The 25,055-nt window shown below is 41.2% G+C and overlaps 1 protein-coding gene across 2 annotated transcripts in view; it reads left to right on the top strand.

Moving 5' to 3' along the window:
* PDSS2 (decaprenyl diphosphate synthase subunit 2) overlaps positions 1-25,055 on the top strand; it is an 89,424-nt gene that overhangs the window by 49,149 nt on the left and 15,220 nt on the right. The window contains exon 4 of one of the 2 annotated variants that reach the window (XM_034409104.2): positions 16,311-16,385. The exons of the other annotated variant lie outside the window; for it this stretch is intronic. Within the exon in view, the coding sequence (XP_034264995.1) occupies positions 16,311-16,385 (75 nt within the window). The remainder of the gene's footprint in view (positions 1-16,310; positions 16,386-25,055) is intronic. 2 annotated transcript variants of the gene reach the window in all.

The raw sequence follows: 25,055 nt of genomic DNA, 5'->3' as shown, positions 1-25,055 counted from the left end.
GCCTCGCCGCCCATGGTTCTCCGACCTGAGGTCCCTGTCAGTCGCTCCCCCGTGGCGGATCCCGGACGATCGGATATCCCTCCTACAAGGCCCAATCCGCCATCCGGACCCTCGGTCTTACCAACTGACCGTCTGGCGGCTGAGTGGATCCTCCTGACAGGGGCCTCCGTCTCTCCAGGGGCCATCGACATCATACAGGCGGCTCGGAGACCTTCTACGCGCCGTATCTACGATTCTACTTGGAGAGTTTTCTCTGACTGGTGTCTTAGACGGTCCTTACTTCCAACGGAGGTCTCCGTTACCCATCTTTTGGACTTTCTGCATGATGGTTTCGTGGCTGGCCTCGCACCCAATACACTCCGACGTCAGGTGGCAGCTCTGTCATCCATTCTGTGGTGTGGAGCCAATAGCTCCCTAGCTAAGGATCCACTCATCAAGTCATTCTTGAGAGGCGCCACCAACCTTCGACCTCCCACGGTCCATCGGTTCCCGACCTGGGATTTGAATAAGGTCTTAACGGCTCTCACGGGTCCGCCGTTCGAACCGCTACGAGAGGTCAGCCTGAAATACCTGTCTTTCAAGGTCTCGTTTTTGGTTGCTATCACCTCCGCTCGGCGGATTTCTGAGCTCGCAGCCCTGTCGGTACGGTCGGACCTCTGCATCTTTCATACGGACAGGGTGGTGCTCCGACTGGACCCCGCATTCGTCCCAAAAATTAATTCCATCTTCCACAGGGCTCAGGAACTTTCGCTACCAAATTTTTGTCCTTCGCCTCGGTGCGGACAAGAGCAAGTCTGGCATAAACTAGACGTGCGCAGAGCTCTTAAGATTTACGTGACCAGGACGGCTCCTTTCCGAAGAACTGAAGCACTGTTCCTATCATTTCAGCCTTCGTCTATGGGATCCCGAGCCTCATCTGTAACTATAGGCAGGTGGCTCAGGGCCACGATAGCTTCGGCCTATGAGGCGCATTCCCTTCCGCCTCCTCGCAACATTACTGCGCATTCTACAAGGAGCGCTTCCACCTCCGCAGCCTGGGCCACCCAAGCTCCTCCGGAGGAAGTCTGTCGCGCCGCAACATGGTCATCGGTGACCCCTTTCATCCGGCATTATCGCTTGGATACATACGCTTCGGCGGACGCGGCCTTCGGCAGACGGGTTCTGCAACAGGTCCGGCCTCTCCCTCCCTAGGAGACACCAGGCTTTGGTATGTCCCAGTCTGACTGCCGTGGGCGCCATCTTCGGAGAATGGGCGTTGGTCTTACCTGATACGCCCCTTCTCGAGTAGGCGCCCACGGCAGTCAGCCCCACCCGTTCTGGCCGTACCTGATTCAAGGTTGGGAGGGGTGGGGTTCTTTCTCACTTCTCTGTTTATTTTTGCTACAGACACCACAGTCTGCTGGTCGACCTCGCCTCCAAACTGGAAGGAAGCAGGAAGAGGCGGGCTTAAAGTTCCAGTAGACTCGGTCCTATAGGATAGCTGACATGTCGACACCCAGTCTGACTGCCGTGGGCGCCTACTCGAGAAGGGGCGTATCAGGTAAGACCAACGCCCATTCCACACTGGATCGGCTGTGACATTCCACTGAATAGAGATCAAAATTTCCACAATGAAGAGAAGGGCAAGACTCAGCAATATTATCCTCCACATTGGTCATTCTAGGGATGACTAGGAAAAAACTCCAGTCTGGAATCTGGATAGCTGCTGGCAACAGATGTAGACAGTATTGTTCTAAATGGTCCGGGGGTCTGGTGCAGTACAAGGTATGCTAACTTGATATAGGTTCCTGTTCTAAAACATTTGATCCATTTTATGACAACTCCTGGGAAGCTATCAAATTTATGAAAAAGACAGCTTTGAAAAAAAAACTCTACTTCACTGTTTTTCTGTAATATGATACTGTTGCATCCGACCAATGATCATATGAAGCAAGTGCGCAGTTCATTGGTCCGCCTGCCAGCATTCTTCAGGCGGGAACTTGGAGCCCCCTGATTGGATAAGCCACTGACAGCTCGAGTATAAAAGAGCTGTCAGTTCGGAGAAATCTGCTCGCTCCCTCAGTCGTTAGCATACTGAGAGAGAGTCGTGGTTAATAGTTGTTAATAAAGAACTGTGAACTTGTTAACCTGCGTCGCCTCCGTCATTGCCTCTGGCTCTAAACTAGAACACTGGCGACGAAGGATGGGATGTGTTGTATGAGGCGGTAGGTCTAACAAAGTCACTCACATAGAATTATCAATGGAGCTAAGCCACAGCAATGAGACATCGCCCTGCTGAAGTTATCTCAGACGTCCCCCCCCCCTGGTAATGGCCACCCTATCTATATTTGTGCCCTTCAATCAGACAACGGAGAACTGGGACTCTTTCCTGGACCATTTCGATTGTTTCCTAGCGCAAATGATTACAAGGGGCTTCCAGGTGAGAGGAGATTAGCTGTGTTTGTCAGCATCTGTGGGCATGATATGTTTGAAACAGCCCGGACACTATTGGCGCCACAAAAGGTGCAAGACGTGCCTTGGGAGACCTTAGTAGCTAAATTACGAGTCCATTATGCTCCTTTGCCATCGAGAGTAGCCAGATGCCATGCGTTTAGACACAGATATCAGAGAGAGGGAGAAAATATAAGCCAGCACATGGCTGCCTTATGGGCTGCTGCCTTGTACTGTGATTTTAGAGAATATCTAGAGGATATTCTGTTGGATCAATTGATTTGTGGGGTCACTGATATCCGTTTGCAGCGCTGTTTGCTAGCAAAGACAGATGTCGCCCTGCAAACTGCCCTAGACGAGGCTACAGGCTCATAATTATCCACTAAGTCGGTGACAGAGATAAGGAAAGGGTTTAACCCCGCGGTAGCCGATAAAGCTGCTGCTATTCACCAAGATGAGGTCGACTCTGACCCATTGTCAGGAGACGAGGAAGAGATAAGCCATCTTAAGACAAATATTCATAAAAGCTGGAATTTTGAGGGAAAGAAAGCCTCAGATTCCGTGTATAGGCTGCGGGGGAAATCATCACCGTTCCGATTGCAGGTTTAAAAATGCCGAATGTAGACCTAAGGAAAAGGGGTACCTGGCACGGGTTTGTCGAGCCGCTCAACCAGCAACTGGCAACCCTATGAGACCCACCAGAGAATACAAACAGTGGAATAGGGCAGACAAGAAAGAGGAGGATTGTTTTACCATTTATAGGGAGGCTGGTCAGCCTGAAGCCATAATAGGGCAGGCCAGTGATAACTTGAAGAAAAAAAATTTCCTCTCAGTTTTGATCAAGGATAGATCATGTAAGATGGAAATTGACACCGGGTCCTCTGTGTCAATCATCTTTGGAGCACACTGAATAAACTGGTGCTTTCAATAGTTAAGATTAGGTTGACTTCCTCTCGGCTAAGGCTTTGGGATTACCAGGGTAATTACATACCTATTCTAGGCTGTGGTAGATTCAGGATAAATTACAAAAATTTCAGCAGTCGCCTTAAGCTTGTCATTGTGAAAGGTTTGCTGCCCAGCCTGCTTGGGTTAGATTGGTTTGATGCTTTAGGGCTAGTGGTGACAGGCATCCACGCCACTGCATCTGACCACTACTTGGATCTCTTACAGGAGTTCTCCGATGTATTCAGTAGTATTCAGTAGTGAACTCTGGAAATATACAGGTAATCCTATCTCCTTTAACCTGGACCCCACTGTGACTCCTTTGCAGCTCAAACCACGAAGGGTTCCTTTCGCTCTCCGTCCGAAAGTGGACCAAGAAATTGATAGGCTGCTGGCGCAAGGAGTGTTGAAACCGGTGGACCATGTGCTCTGGGAGATGCCTATTGTTATTCCAATTAAGGCTGATGGCTCTATACGAATATGCATTGATTATAAGGCAACGATAAATCGTGCGCTACAGGCAAATCCCTATCCTGTTCCAGTTGTCCAGCACCTCCTTCATTCACTGGGCCGTGGCAGCATCTTCGCAAAGTTTGATATGGTGCAAGCCTACCAGCAACTCGAAGTGGACGACACAACCCCGGAGGCGCAGACAATCGTGACCCACTGTGGTGCCTTCAAATGCCACCGCCTACAATTTGGAGTTTGCGTTGCCTCCGGCATATTTCAGAGTCTCATGGAGAGATTATTGCGCGGCTTGTTGGGGGTAATCCCCTATTTTGATGACATATTTGTCTCTGCCACCAATGAATCTGAAGTTGTCAGCCAGCTCCGGACCATATTTCTCCATTTTAGGCAAAATGGACTGCGATTGAAAAGGAATAAATGCTTGCTAGGGGCGCGTCAGGTTGAATTTCTCGGATATCTTGCCGATGCTGACGGTCTCCACCCTACACCTTCGAAGGTGCTGGCCATACAAGGAGCTCCAGCACTGGCAAATAGGACGGAGCTGCAAGCCTTTGTTGGTATCCTGAACTTTTATAATATGTTCCTGCCTCACAAAGCCACAGTTGTGGAGCCACTCCACTGCCTCCTTGACAACCAAACGCCTTGGCACTGGGGTAGGAAGGAAGCAGCCACCTTCCAGGCTGTCAAGGCACTGCTCACATCTGATAGCGTCTTAATGCAATATCACAACGATCTCCCATTGACTCTAGCTTGCAACGCATCGCCCTACAGGGTAGGGGCTGTCCTAAGTCACTATCCATTAGCTATCTAATGGAACAGAAGCCCCCATTGCCTATTTTCCAGAATTTTATTGTCGGCCGAGCAGAACTACGGGCAAATCGATAAAGAGGCTTTAGCAGCCGTGGCCGGGGTCAAATGATTTCATGACTACCTGTATGGCCGTTCATTTACACTAATCACCGATCACAAGCCTCTCTTGGGCATTCTGGCTGGAAATCGCCAAACCCCTTTTATTCTGTTGCCAAGAATGATGAGATGGGTGGTGTTCCTGGCGACCTATAATTATGAACTGGTCTATAGGCCCGGTAAGGCCATGGGCCATGCCAATGCACTAAGCTGTTGCCCCCTCCCTTCACCTGGGGAAGACTCTGCGCCTGCATTGTCTGTTCTTCTCATCGACGACCAGGTATCTGTTGTCGGCTTCCAATGTCACAAGGTACACTGGTAAAGATCGTGTCCTTCGCCAGGTGGCGGACTGGGTGAAGAGGGGGTGGCCTTTGGGACAAGTGGCTCCCGAATTTCAACCCTACAAAGTCAGGCAGCATGAGATATCAGTTTTGAGAGGCTGCCTACTTTGAGGCTCACGTGTCATTGTTCCAGCTGAGCTGCAGTTCCAGGTCCTATTTACCTTGCATGAGGGCCATCCGGACATTGCCCGTATGAAGGCCCTGGCCTGCAGCTATTTATGGTGGCCGAAAATAGACAGGGAAATTGGAGATTGGGTTGCCAGTTGCCAGCGATCCCAGGAGACCATGGCCACCCTGCCGACAGCAGCCGACAGGGAATGGGAGACCCCTAAGGCCCCCTGGTCCTAAGTCCATATAGATTTCGCTGGGCCCTTCCAGGGACACTCATTTATGGTTGTAGTAAACACCTACTCGAAGTGGGTCGACGCCGTCTCAATGACCTCAACTATTTCAGAAACTGTTGTTAAGGCATTACGGAAAATCTTCGCTACCCAGGGACTGCCAGATGTTTTGGTGTCAGATAACGGCCCGCAGATGATATCAGCTACCTTCCAATACTACTTGGCAAGGCAGGGCTTTTGCCATGCCACAATTGTGCCATTTCATCCAGTCACTAACGGCCTTGCCAAATGGACCATCCGCTTGGCTAAGGAAGTGCTGATCAAATTAGGTACGGGGGACTGGCAGGCTAAACTGGCTACCTACTTGTTGGCACAGCACACCATGCCGTGCCCTATGACAAACCGTAGCCCCGCAGAACTTCTGATGGGCTGTAGACTCAGAACTGTGTTAGACCGCTTGCACCCAGAGTACTCGCCTGAAAAACCCCTCAACTCTTCGGCTGGGGCACATTACTTCCAGGAAAACAATTGGGTGTACACTCAGAATTATGGGGGAGACCATAGGTGGCTTCCCGGTTGCATAATTGAAGTGACTGGACCCTGTTCGTACCGGGTTCAGTTGGAAGATGGCTGTCTATGGCGGCGACACGTGGATCAACTGAGAAGATGCCACCTGCCTCCACTAGATCCAATCACACGCATGCCTCTTCCCGCACTTAAAATAATGGGGCCCATCGATAATGAGCAAGACTTTAGCGAGCCACACCTGTACAGTCAAACCGGCACCAATCAAACCGCGGACTTACCTTCTAATATGCTGCCAAGTGGGACAAACAGTTTCCCCATCGACATTGCCAAGCAGTCTCCTGGAGTTCCAGAGGTTGCGCTACTAAGTCCACCTAAATCATCTGATACTACTTAACTGCACAGGTCGGGGAGTAGCCGGAGATGCCCAGCTTACCTAGCTCATTACGCATGTGCAATCCAGGAGGGAAGGAATGTTGCATCCGGCCGACGATCACGTGAAGCAAGCGCGCAGTTCATTGGTCCGCTTGCCGGCATTCTGCAGGCGGGAATTTGGAGCCCCCTGATTGGATAAACCGTTGACAGCTCGAGTATAAAAGAGCTGTCAGTTCGGGGAAATCGACTCACTCCCTCAGTCGTTAGCATACTGAGAGAGAGTCACAGTTAATTATTGTTGTTAATAAAGAGCTGTTAATTGTTAACCTGCCTCACCTCCGTCATTGCTGCTGGTTCTAAACTAGAACAGATACTAATCCACAGAGAACACACACAAAAGGACTTCTGGGAAATAATGGTGAACTGAAAGCTAAAACTGAAACTAAACTAAATTAAACTGCATTAAAAGCGTAGCCAGCGACCATAGCAGAATGAAGAGCCAGTGAATAAATTGGCTTCATAATTCCTCTCTGGACAAGAGATGACTTGAGATCATCCACAAGTGCTCCATACAGTTGCTCCTCACAAAGAGGCTGCGGTTTAAAACTCTGGAAGAAGAGTTTAAGAATACAGAGTTTGTAACCTTTCTTTTGTAATCACTTTCAGAAGTTGCTTGTTCACTGACTTTTAGCTAATAGGAACCTTTGGTTTGAGATTGGGAATACCTACTTCTGACTCTGTGGATTCAACTGGTAAAATTGAACTCCAAAGATTTTTTTTTTTTGGGGGACATTTGTTTCATAATGAATAAGAAACGTAAGTGGGAGAATAGAGAAAAGGAAATTAATCTCTGGCCTTGTCCTGCCAGCAGTAAGGGAATTTTTCATGGAGAGTGAGTCCTGGATCTGTTATTTGCAATGTTCATTCATACTAAGCCACAACAATGAAAATAGCTGCATCTGGTGAATCTGAGGTAAAAGGAACTGCTTCAAGTAAGATAGAAGGTACCCTTTGATATATTACTTTAAAACCCTGTATTTCAGGCTCAAATAAAATGATAATAATATGAACATTATTAGAAAATGAATATATAATTATATTTCTGCTAAAAGGGAAAATCAACATGTATCTCCCGATAATTCACATAACTTTTTCTAAAGAGCTACAAGAGTTGACTTGAGTTAGCATTGTCAAACACCAGTGTGTGTGTGTGTGTATTCCTTCATCCAATCTTACTCTGAATACTAAACTCCTTACTTGAATATATTTCCCACCCATTCAGCATATAAGCAGAAGCTAAATCTCCCCTTGAGAGCATTCAGCTTTCTACATTATAGTTTTTAATGCTGTTTTTATTAAGAGAAAAGTAATAAATTTGAACATGATTGCTTCTACGCCTGCAATAAATGCTTGAGTGCCAGTCAGCAATCTCTCTCAGAAGCAGCTAATAGAAACGATTGAAATATCTTTGATCACTCTCAGTTTGAAATGACAGAAATCAGTAATATAGTTCATGCTCTGTGATATAACTTGTCTTCATTTTTTTTGTGGTCAGTTTTTAAGGAAAAAAGAAATATAACACATTCCTTGACTGTAACTGTTCAGTGTGAACCAAAGCTGACTAAATAAACTTAGCTTGTATATAAATTTAAATAATACGATAAACCAAGGACTCCATAGAATAAAATTGTCCAATCTTCTAATAGTTGAATGCTACATATTACGATCTTTTTGGGGCAAGATCCAGCCAGCGTTAAATAATTATCACTTCTCCAATCGAGTGAATACAAAACTCAAAACTCTCAGACTCTTCAGCCGGTATTATATAGACTTGGGGATAATGGCAGCTGAAATTTAGCAGACCTTCAGAGTGTTAGGTTGCGGAAAGCTGACTAAATATATCTTCTTTAAAATTGATGGCTGCCTGCTCTCAGTACCTAGATATTGAAATTCTAAGAGTTCAATCAGTGATCTTTGTAAGTTGTACTTTGAGATAACAGGAAGTAATTCTGGAATCGTTTGAATGCAAAACGTTTTCCACCACTGGGGAATGGTACTTCCTTAACTAATCGTTCATAATTGCTATATGTTCAGTGATAACTAATAATTATATCTTGATGCTATGAGTAATATGGGTTATATATTTATATTTTATGATTAAAAAAACCCCGTACTGTATGAACGATTGTTCATGATACCAGACAGGTTCTCATGGCCAATAATTTCCATATATGGCTTGCATCCTATGGTTTGCTTTCAAGATAACCACAGCTGGTCTATTGCAGATTTGAACCCAAAATAGTTAGAATTACCCAGTGGTGAAATGTAAAATTTGTTACTACCGGTTCTGTGGGCGTGGCTTGGTGGTGGGGGTAATGTGACTGAGTGGGCATGGCTAACTTTTTTTTTCTTTTAAAACCATTTTTTCTACAACTACTTCGGCCAAAGAGGTTGTGTAAAAAAATGCTTTTAAAAGCCTCTGATGATCCCAGCTGAGCCACGGGATCATCAGAGGCTTTTTAAAAAAAATTTTAAAAGCATTTTTTCTACAACTTCTTCGGCCGAAAAAATGCTTTTAAAAATAATAAAAAAAAACCTCTGTTGATCGCGCGGCTCAGCTGGGCATGGGGGGGAGGGGCAGGGATATTTGCTACCAGTTCTCCGAACCACCCGCTGCCATCGCTACCGGATCGGGCGATCCGGTCCGAACCGGGATCATTTCACCCCTGGAATTACCTCAAGTTATTACTTCTGACAACCCAGCACTGGCAGGCTTTGATTTTAAGCTAGTGTGTCTACTTGTTTGTTCTGTTCTAAATAAATGGCACTGAAGAATTCTGTTCTTCTGCATCTTGCTGGTATGACTCTCTTAATTTCTCTTCGTAGCTATAATGAAGAAATAGTAATTGAATTTATCTTTTAAGCTAAGTGCAATTAATTTTATATTCCAGAATAGCAAAAATAGGTATCACACAAACAAAATGGACACCCCTAACTAATACATATTCTGTGAACAGACACAGCTAATTGAATACTAATGTTTCTAGATGGATACCCAAGTACAGGTAGTCCTTGACTTCCACCAGTTCATTTAGTGACCGTTGGAAGTTACAACAACACTGAAAACAGTGACTTACGACCATTTTTCACCCTTACGACCATTGCAGCATCTCCATGGTCACATGATTTACATTCAGATGCTTGACAATTGACTCACATTTATGATGGTTGCAGTGTCCCAGAGACATGTGATCCCCTTTTGCAATCTTCTGACAAGTCAGTGAGGAAACTAGATTCATTTAACACCCATGTTACTAATTTAAGAACTGCAATGATTCACTTATAAATGTGTTGAGAAAAGTCGTAAAATGGGGCAAAACTCACTTAACAAATTTCTCACTTAACAATATAAATTTTGGGCCTAATTGCTGTCGTAAGCCGAGGACTACCTAAATGGTGGGGAAACTGCAATTATTGATCTAAATGATGGGCAAATGTCTGTAGCCCACCTGATGTGGAAGAAAAATGGACTATAGCTCTAAGAGATTCAAAGTTAAACTAGTCAAATTGGATTTCATTTGAATTAAACACATTTTGTTGTTTGGCAAGTTATTTATTTTGTTTGTTTTTATTTAAAAGAACTATATCCTACCTTTCTTCCTGGAGCTAACGTACTGTTTTTCAATGTTTTCATTATAATAATCTTGTGAGGTAAGTTTGGCTGGGAGAGAGCAGCAACAGGCCCATAGTCAATCAGTTGCTAATGATGGTTCTGTATCTGCATCTCCCTGTCCTGGTTCAGCATTTTTAGCCGAAATGTTATTTTTCAGATAAAACCAGTATGTTTTGCTAAGTAGGAATCAGATGTGACTCATCATGCAACTGAGTCAGTAGCCAAAGTTATGGAAACTTTCATTTTTCTACTTTGACATGTTTGGCTCTGTTCCTAGAATAATACTGGAAATCAGGGCTGGAATGAGAACAGAATTACTAAACAATATAACTGAGAATATACTGGACAGCCAGCAACTGCAAAAGCAACTGCAAAAACTTTGTACAGCAGCATACGAATTTGAAGTTGAAGAAATTGTGCTTCGCCCCCTCCTGCTGTTGGTTGTTATGACTCTCTCACACCATAACTAAGGATCACCGGTCTTTCAGATAGAAAGAATATACCAATACACCCAGGGCCTTTTCACTGCTTGTCTGTATCACCAGCACTTCCTCATCAGTGCCTCATCAGGTGGCATCTTTGACTTTAACGTTGCCATTATTGGCTGTTCATGCACTGCCTAATTCTTAGATCAAGACATTATATTATCTATTTTTCTCGATCATTGGGAGCCCTGCTCCATTTTTTGGAGGTCTTATCACATTCAGGACATTTTTTTAAAATCAGGACATACAGCATTTGTTTTCCTTAGGACATTTATTTATTTATTTACTTACTTACTCATTTATTATTTATTTATTTATGGCCTTCCAGAGTCTATCTGAAGTTTATGATCTGTTTCTTTCCCTACTCCCACTACCCCAATCTCGTGAGCTGGTCAAATAACTAGGCTCCACATGAACAAGAGTAACAGCAGCAGCCTATCTCTGAAGTATTCCTCTACCAGAGTTTGGGTGGGTCCCAGGGGCTTGGCTATAAATCTTCCATACTGTAGCTTGTATATTTGCTCCCAGTTTGATGCTGCCTTTAGAAGAACTGCTCTCTCTTTCATTAACTCATGAGACCCAGACCTATTCCAGGTAAGAAAATTCTATGCATCCATGTATCTGAATCATAGCACATTTAAGAAAAAAACTGGGTACTTACCCATAGCTGAAGGAGTTTAAGTGATCATCTGTGAATTCACACAACTGTCTTCCTACGCTGCTTGGTCTCATTGACCTTACCACTGAAGAGGTCAGCAGAACTCATGCGAATTCATGTGGTTTGCATAGGGAAATAAGAGTTCTGCAAACTCTACAAAATTTCATTTCATTTCATTTATTGGATTTGTATACCGCCCTACTCCCGAAGGACTCAGGGCGGTGAACAGCCACAGAAAAAAACACATAAATACAAAATTTAAAAACAGAATAAAACCGAATTAAACAATTTGGCCGAGACAAATTTAAAACACCCAATAATTTTAAAAATTATTTCAAACTTCAATTTCAAACAAAGTCTTCTGCAGAAAAATAAACCAATGTGTAAATGACACTCGGGAAACTGCAGATACACATGTCAGGCTGGCAAGAATTTGAGTCTATTTGTTTCTATTTTCAATGAATAGAAATGGGAGAGAAAGAAATGGAACAGATGTTTAGTATGTCTTGTAGATCAGAACCATAACTGTAGTGAGCTTTGTAAAATTTGTGTTGAGTAACAACAACTACTGTGCCATGATCAACATCCCATGCAGATTTTAATGATACAAAACATGCATTGATGGGGAGATATTTTAGGAGATATAACTCCTTAAATGCTGCTACTATACAGAAAAGTGTGTTCTCATGAAACTGATCTGTATTAAACCAGCTTTGGTTTTTACCTAGTGAGTTTATTTACATAACATACTTTCTATCTGCTAATGGAAAACATTAGTCTTGATTTAGTTCATTGGCCCCTAGAGTAGAACTTATATTGCCATGATAGGAAGTAATGGTAGGGAAAAAAAATGTCTTTAGGTAGATGAAACTTCCTGTAAAATCATTAGACATAAAGCAGTATTTATTTCAGCAGTTTAATACTAATCTTATAATTCACATACTTACTGAATATCTGATACATTACTGCCTTGAGCTGCATTACCAATATATATATGGGCCATATCAAATTCTCTATTTCCAAGAAGGCTGAAAAGTATTGTCCCAGACAGATGTCATTGTGAAGGTCTTTTTCTTCCATTTACTTATGACCAGGGAACTTGGATCTAGGCAAAACAGATAGTAAATGAGGAAGAGTTTTGTTTTCAAGGAATATTTTCAGAAATTTTGAGCCATAGATCACTGACTTTAAGGTATTTTGTGCACAATCCATAAATTAACCCTCTCTGGACCAGGGAACAGTTTGCAGCTTTGAATATCCACCAGCTGATTTATGTCTACCTTTTGTGAATGAGTAAACTAAACTTAAGGAGATCATTCCCTTTTGAAAAGACAGCCTAGAGATGTATGCCGAAGTTTTTTTTAAAATATGATAGGATATTAAAATAATTAAAACAACAAATCATAAGTAGTGATAAAGTATTAATCCCTACAGTGTCATTTACAGTTTTGCTATAAAATATCATAATTCTTGATTATACACTATTAGGAATATCTAATGAACTGTAATAATAAGAAATCCATAGAGGCTCTTTATTGCAGATGCTTGCCCTCTTTTCATGACAGAAAAAGGGATTAACATGCCAATTGACATCGTTTAAAGTCCAAAAGGAGGTTACCAAGGAAGAAGAATCAGAAACCTAATAGACTCACTGAGGATTTCTCTGTAAAAGGATAAGTAATGATTCCCTAAAAACAGTTTATCCAGAATTATCTATCACCATTTAAATGTGTAGCTTCAAAAGAAGTTTTATGTGTGTTCCCGCATAATTATGGAATCACCCAACAGTGAGATTCAATTTAACACAGGTTAATTATCTTGAGCCAAGGACAAATTCATATAACCCTAAAATGCTTCTAAGATATTTTTTTTCCTGACATTTGTATATTCGTCAACATTTTTGTCCTGAGAGTAAAAACTTGAAAATTGTTGCTGCAATCTCAGATAATCCTGTATACTGAAACCAACCAAAATTTAGCATCATCCATGCTGACCAGCAACAGCTTTTTAATAATTCCCAGAGGAGGTCTTCTCAGGCACTGGATAAGCCTGGGATTGAATTTGTACTCTTCTGCATCTGAATGATACGTTCTACCACTGAGTTATGACCCATTTCCAAAGATTATTTGTCCAGAAATTGAACCAAAGCCTGGGTAGTTCTTGTGTTACATATTAAGCACCAGGCCTTTAAATAATGTATAATTTCTTGTCAAACAACACAAACAAAAATCATCTGACTTCGCTTTAGAGAGTGCTTTATAAGGGAGTTAAATTTGGGGAGGACAAAGTTAACCTTTGAAAATGAAAGCACTTGCCAATCAAAATAAGAGCTCTTATGGGTGAAGGCATAGTTGTATCATTTAGAATTTAACTTGCCAGTAAGTTAATAAGGCAGTAGGCATTTGATAGGACCTCTATTACTCATTCGTAGGAAAGCCATACTATAATTGTACAATATATATATTGTACAATATATATATATATTCTTAGGTTCTTCTACAAATTTATTCTTTCCAAATCACTATAGCATGGAATTTGCTTCCATGCGTGTTGATTAAAGTAAAGGATCATTCTCTGGGTCAAGTTCTGTCTAGAGTTTCAGAGAAGGGGGAGCTCTGGCTATTCACAGCTAGGTGCATTGTTAAAGCTCATACTATCACTTTGACATTTAGAGGTAGGACTCAGTGTCTTTGTAAATTCTTCTTCTTCATATTACTGCCATGTCTCTGGGCTCCAACCGTTTCACAAACCATAATATTTTTTAGTGAGTGATTGATCTGTATTATGTGTCTCGGCCATCAGAGGAATCTTGAGATGTTGCTTGTATAAAACGTAATACAATCTGACACTGAGTGTTTGGTTACAGGCTTTCATAGACCCATTGGCGATACACAATCCTCCTGGATTTGGGCATAAGGCTTATCTGATACCTTCCCAAAAAGTCCCTCATTTTCTCCGTTCCCCACTTAAATAACTCAACACATCTGGGTTAACACTGTAGGATCATTGTCCTTTCAGTTCTCCTGCAGCTCAGATTGCTACAATATTTCCTTAAGTATCTGATTACTGAAAGGGCAAGACAAATTTTCTCTCTGAAAAGGAGGCTGTTCTTAAAGAGACTTAGAAATTAATTCCCGTACATCATTTTAAAAAAAGATTAATTGTTTCCATTTGCAAAGGTGTCTTGCTAAGCATGTTTGTTTAAGAGATCAAAAGCATACTGCTGTCCATGTTTACTCAGAAGTAAACCATATAAAGCTCAATGTGGCTTTCTTTCATACCTAAAGGAATATAGGATTTTAATCTAAACATAATAGAGTGGGGGAACGCGTATATATGAAGCTATAATGGTCATCAAGAATGTTAAGAGGTTTATAGAAGTAACATTTGGGCCTTTATTTTCCATACTGGCTTCAGTTACAAGAATGATAAAAACCTGAAACTGAATACTCTTAATTCAATAATAAATGGACACCATTTTAGGCAAGAGGGAGGGAGAATTTGATATAGATCCATATACCTAGGAAATTAATCATGGAAGAATAAACCTATAGCAGGCAGGATAGCCGTAAGGTAGATATATATTAAATATATTACTCTGAATCCTCCAATACTATTCTAGCAAAAGGGGTTCGTAATCAGAGCTCCAATTTCTTATACTATTTCCAGTGAGACCATAATCTAGCTGAAACTATGTTTGGTTTTTTATTTTGGATTCTATTCAGTTTTTAATGGGAACATCTGAGAACCTTAAAGATAATAGTTTGCTGAATAACAATTCCATGTTGGCAAAAGTTTTTTATGCACAAGTCACTGTCATTTCTGGGATAGGCTGCTAAATGCAAATACAGTGTGTCCAGTATATGAAATGAGTTATAAAGATAAACTGCTTTGCGTTTAAAAACAAACGTATTAGTATAAAAGGCTGAATTTTTAATAGTTCCCAGAAGGTTGCTCTGATCTCTGTATGCCTGGTAGCTTATTTAATTTATATTTTAATATAGTGGGTTTCTAACTTTGTAGTACCACAACCCACTAATGTGAAAGATGAATTTGTGCAAAACTCCCCCATGAATAAAACTAATGCTTTATTGGTTTGGGCAAGAAATAAGTATACTGTTTTTAATAATTAAATTTTAATCTGTACATCATACAGCCTTGTAATATAGCAGCTGCCCACTTTGGGCTTGTTCAGACAAAATAAGGAACCAACCATAGGGTGGGTTTTGACAGTATTCCCATTTTGTCTGCACAAAGCCTGATTTTGTTTTTTTTTTTAACCTCTAAATTGCTCTTAGTGGGGGGGGGGAGGTATTTCAACTTACAATTTGAGAACTCTTCACTTTAATCAATTAAAAAAAAACAGTGCTTTGTTTTTTTAAAATTAACTTGAAATGTGTGTGTGTATGTGTGTGTGTGTGTGTGTGTGTGTGTATATATATATATATACGTATACGTATACGTATACATATACATATACATATACATATATATATATATATATATATATATATGTTTTTCTTCTAGCCAGGTTTTCCCTACGTAGCCAAGGGTTTTTTTTGTAGCTCCAGCTCAGTAGAATCACATCTATTCGGTTCTGGGCTTTTTTCCTTTCTGACACCTAGCAAGCTCTAACTGCTAGGTGGGAGATCTAAATAGATCCATTTCTAGCTTGTTAGCTGTCATCAGTAGGCCACACCCATGTCTTATGTATCCTCCCTGTAAAGGTACAGTATCAATTTCTTTCTTCTTCATAGGGTTTATGTGTGTTTATTGTGTGTGTGTGTGTGTATATATATATATATATATATATATATATATATATATATATATATACACACACACACACACACACACACACACACACACACACACACACACCGTGTGTTTCCCCGAAAATAAGAGACTGTCTTATATTTTTTTGAACCCTGAAATAAGCTTTTGGCCTTATTGCCATGCGCTCAAAAGCCCGATTGGGCTTATTATCAGGGGATGTCTTATTTTGGGGGAAACAGGGTGTGTGTGTGTGTGTGTGTGTGTGTGTGTGTGTGTGTGTGTGTGTAAGGATACAGATATTTTTTTATTTAAGCCATCCTGTGTTCTTAGTTTAGCATCCTTTAGTAACTGTGTAATTATCTTGCTGGAAACTTGTTCTTTTTCTTTCAGGTGGTAGAGATAATGTCAAGTGCCATTGGCGACTTAATACAAGGAATATATTATGAAAATTCAAGCTTGGGAAAGGTAAATCGATAGTTCACAAATGTACTTGTGTTTAAATCACTTTCTTCCTCTTATGTTAAAAAATAAAGCTTGGGTTAATCTGAATCAAAACTTCCTTTCATGTTACAATTATTAGTGCATACCTTTTCAGAGCCCTGCTCCATCAGTTCAGATGTTCTAATTGTATAAAATATCTCTTTTTCTTGGTATGTTTTGTATTTGTAAATACATGTAGTCCTCCACTTATGACCACAATTTAGCCCAATGTAGTTTCTGTTGCTAAGGAAGTTGTTAAGCAAGTCACACGCCATTTTACGACCTTTGTGACATGGTTCTTAAGTAAATCACTGCAGTTCTTAAGTGAATCTGGCTTCCCCCATTGACTTTGCTTGTCAGAAGTTTGTAAATGGTAATCACATCATCATCCTGGGACAGTGTAACTGTCATAAATACATGCCAGTTGCCAAAGCATCCGAATTCTGAGCCGAGGTGGCACAGTGGTTAGAGTGCAGTACTGCAGCTACTGCAGCTGACTGCTAGTTCAGCAGATCAGTGGATCAAATCTCACCGGCTCAAGGTTGACTCAGCCTGCCATCCTTCCAAGGTGGGTAAAATGAGGACCCAGATTGTTAGGGGGCAATATGCTATTTAGTATACTGTCTTTGATGTAAGCCGCCCAGAGTCCTTGGAGAGTGGGCGGCATAGAAATATGACTAATGAATAAAATAATAAATAATAAATTCTGATCATATGACCATGTAGATGCTGTTATAAGTGTGAAAAGTAGTCATAACTCACTTATTTCACTGCTGTTGTAACTTTGGCCACTAAACAAATGATTGTAAATTGAGAACTATTTGTATAAGGCTGTCTTGTTGGAAGGCCCTTGGGAAGGTTGAAAATGGCATTCACATGACTTAAGAGTGGTGGAGGTACAGTGGTTAGAATGCAGTATTGCAGGCTACTTCTGCTGACTGCCAGTTTTCAGCAGTTTCAGCAGGCTCAAGGTTGACTCAGACTTCCATGTTCTGAAGTGAGTAAAATGAGGACCCAGATTATTGTGATTTTATTTTTTAAGTTCTATACTGCCACTGAATAGTGATCAGATGTAGTCAATAGATAACATTTTGTGCCTTCAAGTCAATGTTAGCTCCTAGTGATTGCTTGGATTAGTCCCTGCACTTTTCTTACAAAATTTCAGAAGTGCTTTGCTATTGTCTTTTTCTTAGGGCTCAATATGCTAACTCTGTATACCGCTTAGAGAGGGCTGTAAAGCACTGTGAAGCGGTATATAAGTCTAAGTATTTAACGACTCTTCAAAACCAAACTGGATTTTTAAAAAGCTAGATATGACACAACCTCGAAGTTACAACTTCCAGATTTACATCTGGGCACACTTGTGTGATTGCATTTCAGGTGCTTGGCAACTGGCTCACCTTAAAGACCGTTTGCGGTGTCTTTCGGTCATGTAACCAGGGTTTGCAATATTTTTTCCACATTTTCCAACAGAAAATGGCAAAAACCAGCCATTCAAAATGCTGGATTAGTTTAATCATTAGTTATTAGACTGTGGTGATTTGCTTAACGACCATCATAGAAGTCATCATGACATCCAGTCTATTATGTGGTGACTCGTTTAACAACCGTAACAACTTACAGCCAAAATTCTATATCAGTGATGGTGAACCCTTTCGGCACCGAGTGCGCCTAGGCCGCAACGCAGAAGAGGAGCTGCCCAGGGTGCATGCACACACCCGAAAATGAACTTCCGGTTTCAGCCAGCTACTCTTCTGTGTTTCTGGCGCGCATGCGCATGCGACGATCAACTGGCCGGCGTGCATGCTCACACAGGAAAACGGAAGACCAGCTCTTCTAGTTTCCGGCACTGCTGCTGCATGCAAAAAGGCCATCTGATCATCGCGCACGCATGCGCGCCAGAAACCCGGAAAAGGAACGGGCGACGCCACGCTTACCAGGCGACATGGCTCCACGTGCCACTTTGGGTACATGTGCCATAGGTTCGCCATCACAGTTTTATATGGTATACTTTTATCTTTGTAGTACGTGTCAAAGCCCTTTCAGACAAAGCTAGATTTCGTGATGTGTTTCTGTAATTGTCTGAAAAAGAATGGAGAAAAGATTGCGTGGTAAAAGACAGAACAGAACGAAAGTCGGCTTGCAGCTGGAGTTTACTTCTAAATAATAGTGTAATTAGAGAAAGTTGTGCTCTTATTATCTATCTTGATTTCATTTTTCTTTCTCCTTTCACATTTAATTTTCCCTTTAAGGTATATTTCATGATATAAGGATGGGGCCCTCTTTTTTTCCTCATTTAAACTGTGGAATTTGAATAAAATACAATGCATTTTATGGGTCCATTTATTCTAACCCTTTTTATCACAAACATCAAAGGCATATATTAATAGACCAATAAAATATGTCCTGTCATGTCCAACAAGAAGTAAGACATCTGCTAAGTGAGACATCAATCACATGCAAGATGTTTGCAGGGTTACTGTGTTGCTGCTGAAGACTCACAATTTTATTGGCTTTTTTCCTTCACAGATGGGAAAATAAAGATTGTTGAATCATCTCACTTTGTAGCTGAAGCACTGAATGATCCAAATTGCAATGGTTTTTTTTTTCCAGCCTATGCATTGTTCTGAATTAGATTTAACTGAAGTTTGCAATGCCATATTGTCTGTGTGACAGGGTGTGACGAACAGCAGTGTCACAAATTAAGATGTACTTCAAATCATTTAGAATCAGATTTTTTTTTAGAAACTTTAGTTTATTGCAGTTTGTGCATTTCATTTTGAAATATTTTTATAATTATTTTCTATTCTTTTCTCTATAGCCTGATGGCTTGGAGAATTCACTCGAGTTCCATTGGCTGCATTAAATACACAAGACATACTACGTGGTAAAGTGGACTAGACGAAGAGAACTGAGATGGAATAAAGAAGGCACATGTTGTCATATGGGTGGTCCTTGCTTACCGACCACTTGTTGAGGAACCAAAGTTATGACAGCACTGAAAAAGAGATTTACAACTGGTTCTTGCAGATGCATCCACATAGTCATGTGACCGCAGTTCAGGCGCTTGGCAATCAGTGAACATTTATTATGGCTGCAGCTTCCCCATGGTCTTGTGAACACTATTTGCGACTCTCATAACTGGCTTTCAAGAAGCAAAGTCAGTGGGGAACCCCAGCAGGAGTCACCTGTTGTGTTCACATGACATTGTACTTAATGATCCACAGTAATTTGCTTAACAACTGTAGCCGGAACTTGTTGTGGCCCGTATGCGGCCTGTGCGGCTGGTGGCTGATTTGGACAGTGAGGAGGCTGGTGTGGTGCTGTGCCAGCAGACTGTGCAGCTGGCACTCGAGTCGGACAATGAGGCTGCAGAAGATGTGGTGCCAGAGGTGGGGATTCAGCCAGGGCTTTCAGAATCTCCAGAAGCTCCCTTAAGTGAAGAGGACGAAGAGGAGGAGCCTCTTCTCGATGCATGGGCGTGCAGAGCTGCCAAAAGGCAGGAGTGGCTCCTCAGGAGGAGGTCTCCTCGAGAGTAAGGCTTGGGGCTAATTGGCCACTCCCTTAGCCTATTTAAGGAGGAATGCCGACTGAAGCAATTTGCAGGGAACAACTTCGTTCACTCTCCTTCGTGGCTTGATCTTAGTTCTCTGCAAATTCTGGGCTTTCTGCCAACCATAGTAAGATTAAGATTTTTTATTCTTTGGATTCTTGTAGGCTGTTAAGAAAGTTAATTAACAGCCTTTGTTGAAAAAAAAAACTTTAATTTAGTAAACTAAGGTTTGTATAGACTTTGTGTGTGCTGCGTTCTTTGGGGTCTGTAGCTGGGGCAGAACAGAACTGATGTTGTAAGTCAGCATGGTCACGTGATGTTTCATTTAATGACTGCACCACTTAGCAATGGGAATTGCTGGTTTCTATTGTTAGTGAGGACTACATGTACCTCTGTATTTAAAATTATTTCAAGCTAAACTTGATTAAGTACAGGTAGTCCTCGACTTGCAACAGTTCATTTAGTGACCATTCAAAGTTAGAAAAGCACTGAAAAAAGTGACTTGTCACCGTTTTTCATACTTACAACCATTGCAGCATCCCCATGGTCAGGTGATCAAAATTCAAACACTTGGCAACGGACTCATATTTATGACAGTTGCAGTGTCTCAGGGTCATGTGATCAACTTTTGTGATCCTCTGACAAGCGGAATCAATGGGGAAGCCAGATTCATTTAACAAAGTATGACTAACTTAACAACTGCAGTGGTTCACTTAGCAACTGTGGCAAGAAAGGCCGTAAAATGGGGCAAAACTCACAACTTTCCCACTTAGCAACAGAAATTTGGGCTCAATTGTCATAAGTCGAGGACTACTTGTACTCTGGACTACACCCAGGGTCTCTTTGTGCTTTCCCCCTCTACCTCCTAGTATCCCAGATCTGCCTGGAGGATCCCACTGACCTCCTGAAAATATTTGAGGGGAGAGCATGTGTATTGCATATTCTTAAAGGTAAAGGTTCCCCTCGCACATATGTGCTAGTCGTTCCCAACTCTAGGGGGCGGTGCTCATCTCCGTTTCAAAAATGAAGAGCCAGCGCTGTCCGAAGACGTCTCCGTGGTCATGTGGCTCCATGGTCATGACTAAACGCCAACACTGTTACTTTCCCACCAGAGATGTCCCTATTTTTCTACTTGCATTTTTTACATGCTTTCAAACTGCTAGGTTGGTAGAAGCTGGGACAAGTAATGGGAGCTCACCCCGTTAGGCGGCACTAGGGATTCGAACCACTGAACTGCTGACCTTTCAATTGACAAGCTCAGAGTCTTAGCCCCTGAGCCACCATGTCCCTTGCATATTCTTATACACAGTCAAACATATTTTTGCAAGTAATTTGAAGTAAATTGGGAGCAGGCTATACAATATACTGTAATAGTGCTGGCAGAAAATTCCATTTAGCTTGATAGTCAAACTCGAATGATATTTGATAGTGAAAAAGAAACTTTGATTGGAAGGATGTTTCAGGGCTTGAGGACAGAAGACAAATTACCACAGAAGGAGGTAAGATGGGAAGTCCTGGATGGAGTTCTAGGAGAAGGAGATGCTGTCCTCTTCAGAATTAATTGCCTCTTCTCTATGTTCGCTGTGGTGTTGCTTGGTGTCTTTGCTTCGGGCTTCTGTTAGTTAATGCCAGGTTTGTTTGTAATAAGACCGTAATCCTCCACAACTTGTTAATTGAGGAACAAGTGTACCTGCTTGGCCTGCATATGTGAGACCTATCTGGATGAGAATGGGGGCAAGTGCTTAACCATAGAGAGGACTAGATAGAATTTACAAGAAAAATGAAAGATGGAATCAGAATATCCTATATCCAAATTCTAATTTTTTCTCCCAGTACTGAGTCCACTTTAGCACATAATATATGTCTTCTGTGTTTAATAATATCAAATAGTTTCACCAGATTGCAGGAACTGACATACTCTAGCTTTCTTTTTAACATGTGATTGCATTTATATAAACTTTGACAGAAATGTTATCTTTGTATTCGCATCCTAAATATATTTACGGAACTCTAAATTATACTAAGACTTTACTTCTGAATTGTGTATGTGCCATAACTTATTATACTATATGGTGTTTCTATTAGTACTGCAGAAAGTTTCAGCTTTATTTATAAAAGGTCCTTTGGCGTGCCGTATATGAAGGTAGAAAGGAAAACAGAGTTAAGGCCTGTCCTATATTGGATGGGAGACTATTCCAGAGCATAGGGACAGTGTGAAAAAGCACACTTCCTAGGTCCCATGAGATGGCAAAGTTTAAAAGAGGAACCTGAGGCAGGTTCAACCTGGGACCTTGTTGGATGGGCAGATGTTCTTGGGAGAAAGATGTGAAGTTTAAATATAAATGGCTAAAATCTCATGGGATATATGAAAATACAGAGATTTCATAATACTTGGCTATATCTTCAGGAAATTTTACCCATCTTAATTTTTTTTCAACATTGTAATATCAGAGGCACTATTGTGTATGCTGATGCCATCTTGCTATTCCTTAGAAATATCCTAAGAGAAAGCAGCTTCCCTGTTTTGTGTGTATATGCACACATCTTTATTGATAGATAATCCTTATGCGAAAATCTTCTCAAGACCTTCTTCATTGGAGTGTATGGGTTTCCATGTTTAAAAATGATCATTTCATAATACTGTACCATTTTATTCAGTAATTATTCTTTAAGGGAGAAGACAAATATATATAAACCAAAAGCGCACATATAAACTGGGGGAAACCAGGCTTAATAGCAGTGACTGTGAGAGGGATCTTGGAGTCTTAGTGGACAATCAGCTAAATATGAGCCAGCAGCAGCTTAAAAAGCCAATGCAATCCTAAACTGCATTAACAGAGGGATACAATCAAGATCAAGTGAGGTACTAATACCACTCTATAAAGCCCTAGTAAGACCAGGCCTAGAGTATTGCATCCAGTTTTAGTCACCACACTATAAAAAAAAATGTTGAGACTCTAGAAAAAGTGCAGAGGAGAGCAACCAGGATGATTAGGGGACTGGAGACTAAAACATATGAGAACGGTTACATGAGCTGGGCATGGCTAGTCTAGTGAAGAGAAGGAACAGAGAAGACATGATAGCAGTGTTCCAATATTTGAGGGGCTGCCACAGAGAGGAGGGGGTCAAGCTGTTTTCCAAAGCACTTGAAGGCCAGACAAGGAATAATGGATGGAAACTGACCACAAAGAGATTCAACCTAGAAATGAGGAGGAACTTTCTGACAGTGAGAATAATCAACCAATGGAACAGCTTTCCTTCGGAAGTTGTGGGAACTTCATCACTTGAGACTTTCAAGAAAAGATTGGACTGCCATTTGCCAGAAATGGTCTAGGGTCTCCTACTTGAGCGGGGGGTTGGACTAGATGACATATAAGGTCCCTTCCAACTCTGTTAATCTGTTAAATATTTATAATAGCAGTTACTATGGACTGATACCAAAATGTCTGGGTCTGCAAGTTATTTTCAGGATAGGACCAACCCATTATATGTTATGCACGTATACTAGTTACTTACTTTTAAATACATTTGGCATTATAGGAAGCTATCTATTACACATGTGGGCAGACAAGCCTTGCGGAATGTTAATTAAAATAAATGAAGCAGTTGATTTGCATCCATTATTAATAGGTACTCAGACTGAATGCCTTCTTTGGATGCCGTTGCTGCTTCTTCCATGTCTAGATCAAACTTTAAACTGTCAGAATGAAGCCACATTTCATTCATTGGTTTTGTCATTGGCCAAAAAAAAAAAAGTCATTCTTGGTACATGTTTCTGATAGTAGCCAACATACTGGCAGATGGGCTGGGTTCTGTTTCTCTCCACATTCACACAGCATGTTATTATCTGAGCCTTCACTTGACATATTGATTTTATACTTAGGCACGCCAACTCTCAATCTATTCAGTGTCCTCCAGGTACTATAAGGGAGGTCCTTCAGCCAGATGTTATTCCTTGCTTGATAGTCGTCTTCTTCCTCCATCTTTTAATTTGATTTTGTTTTTGTGTACCCTCAAGAATGTTTGTTCATGCCAAAAAGTTGTTCCTGATCTGAGTCGGTGTGCTTGGGGCCATTCAGAGGATGTCAAAAATCATTCTCTTGCTTAGTTTTCTCAGCGTCTGCTGGTAACTTTCTCTTGATCTTTAGGTGGAGCAATGCCAGCGAGATTTCTCAATTGATGTAGGTTTGAGACATCCTGTCCCTTCTTCATTGATGGCGATATCAACTTGTTTTGCATGTGTAGATGTGCCCCACACTGGAGCAGCATGCTCTGCTGCAGAGACACTCAAGGCCAAAGCTGATGTGCACAACATAGATGGTTGAGCTCCCTTGACGGTTAATATGGTCTTAATTCTACAAGTGCTACCATAGGCTTCCCAGCTATCTCATCAATAATTGATCCTTGTGCGGCCACTGCTGTATCATCCGCATAGAATAAATGAATAGACATGTGTTGTTGGGAACTGGTTAATCAATTGTATATATGTTATACAATGTTGGAAACAATACACTTCCTTGTGGCAGCCCGTTCTTCTGCATCTTCCACTTCTGTTCTTACATTCATTCAGTGTCACATAAAATCTCCAGTTCTGGAGGAAGCTGCCTGATGCAGTTGCTACATTTCTGCAAATGATAATAGCCAGGCATTTATACCGAACCTAATGAGATTATTCATTTTAGGTAAAATATAAAAACTGAAAATGAACATGTGCCTTACTTGACAACAATCTTAACTCCTTTCAAAATCTGTTACTTTTTGCCAGCCATACGATTCTTCTGCATAAATAAAGATGAAGATTTAACAGTGTTTAAATGAAATCATACTCATGTAAATAAAAATGAATAAAATCACTTTTCAGAGTGGGATGGTCAGCATATAAATTTAATAAGTAAATAGTAATTCAGATTTTAGGTGAACATGCAATTGACCATTGAGCTTTTAGCGTATGTACCCTGATACCTATTGCTCTGTTGTCCTCATTCACCAATTCCAAAACATTTCTTCTTCAAGGCTCATTATAACATTGCATAAAATGGGAGATCATTAACATTTTATTTAGGTGTCCATTCTTATCTGTGCTTGAAATCCAGGAAATGTTC

This window comes from Pantherophis guttatus, chromosome 1 (assembly GCF_059756535.1).
Source record: "Pantherophis guttatus breed Tessera chromosome 1, ASM5975653v1, whole genome shotgun sequence".
Classification (NCBI taxonomy): domain Eukaryota; kingdom Metazoa; phylum Chordata; class Lepidosauria; order Squamata; family Colubridae; genus Pantherophis; species Pantherophis guttatus.
The sequence above is the reverse complement of the archived record's forward strand: the minus strand, read 5'-3'. Positions and strand labels throughout refer to the sequence as shown.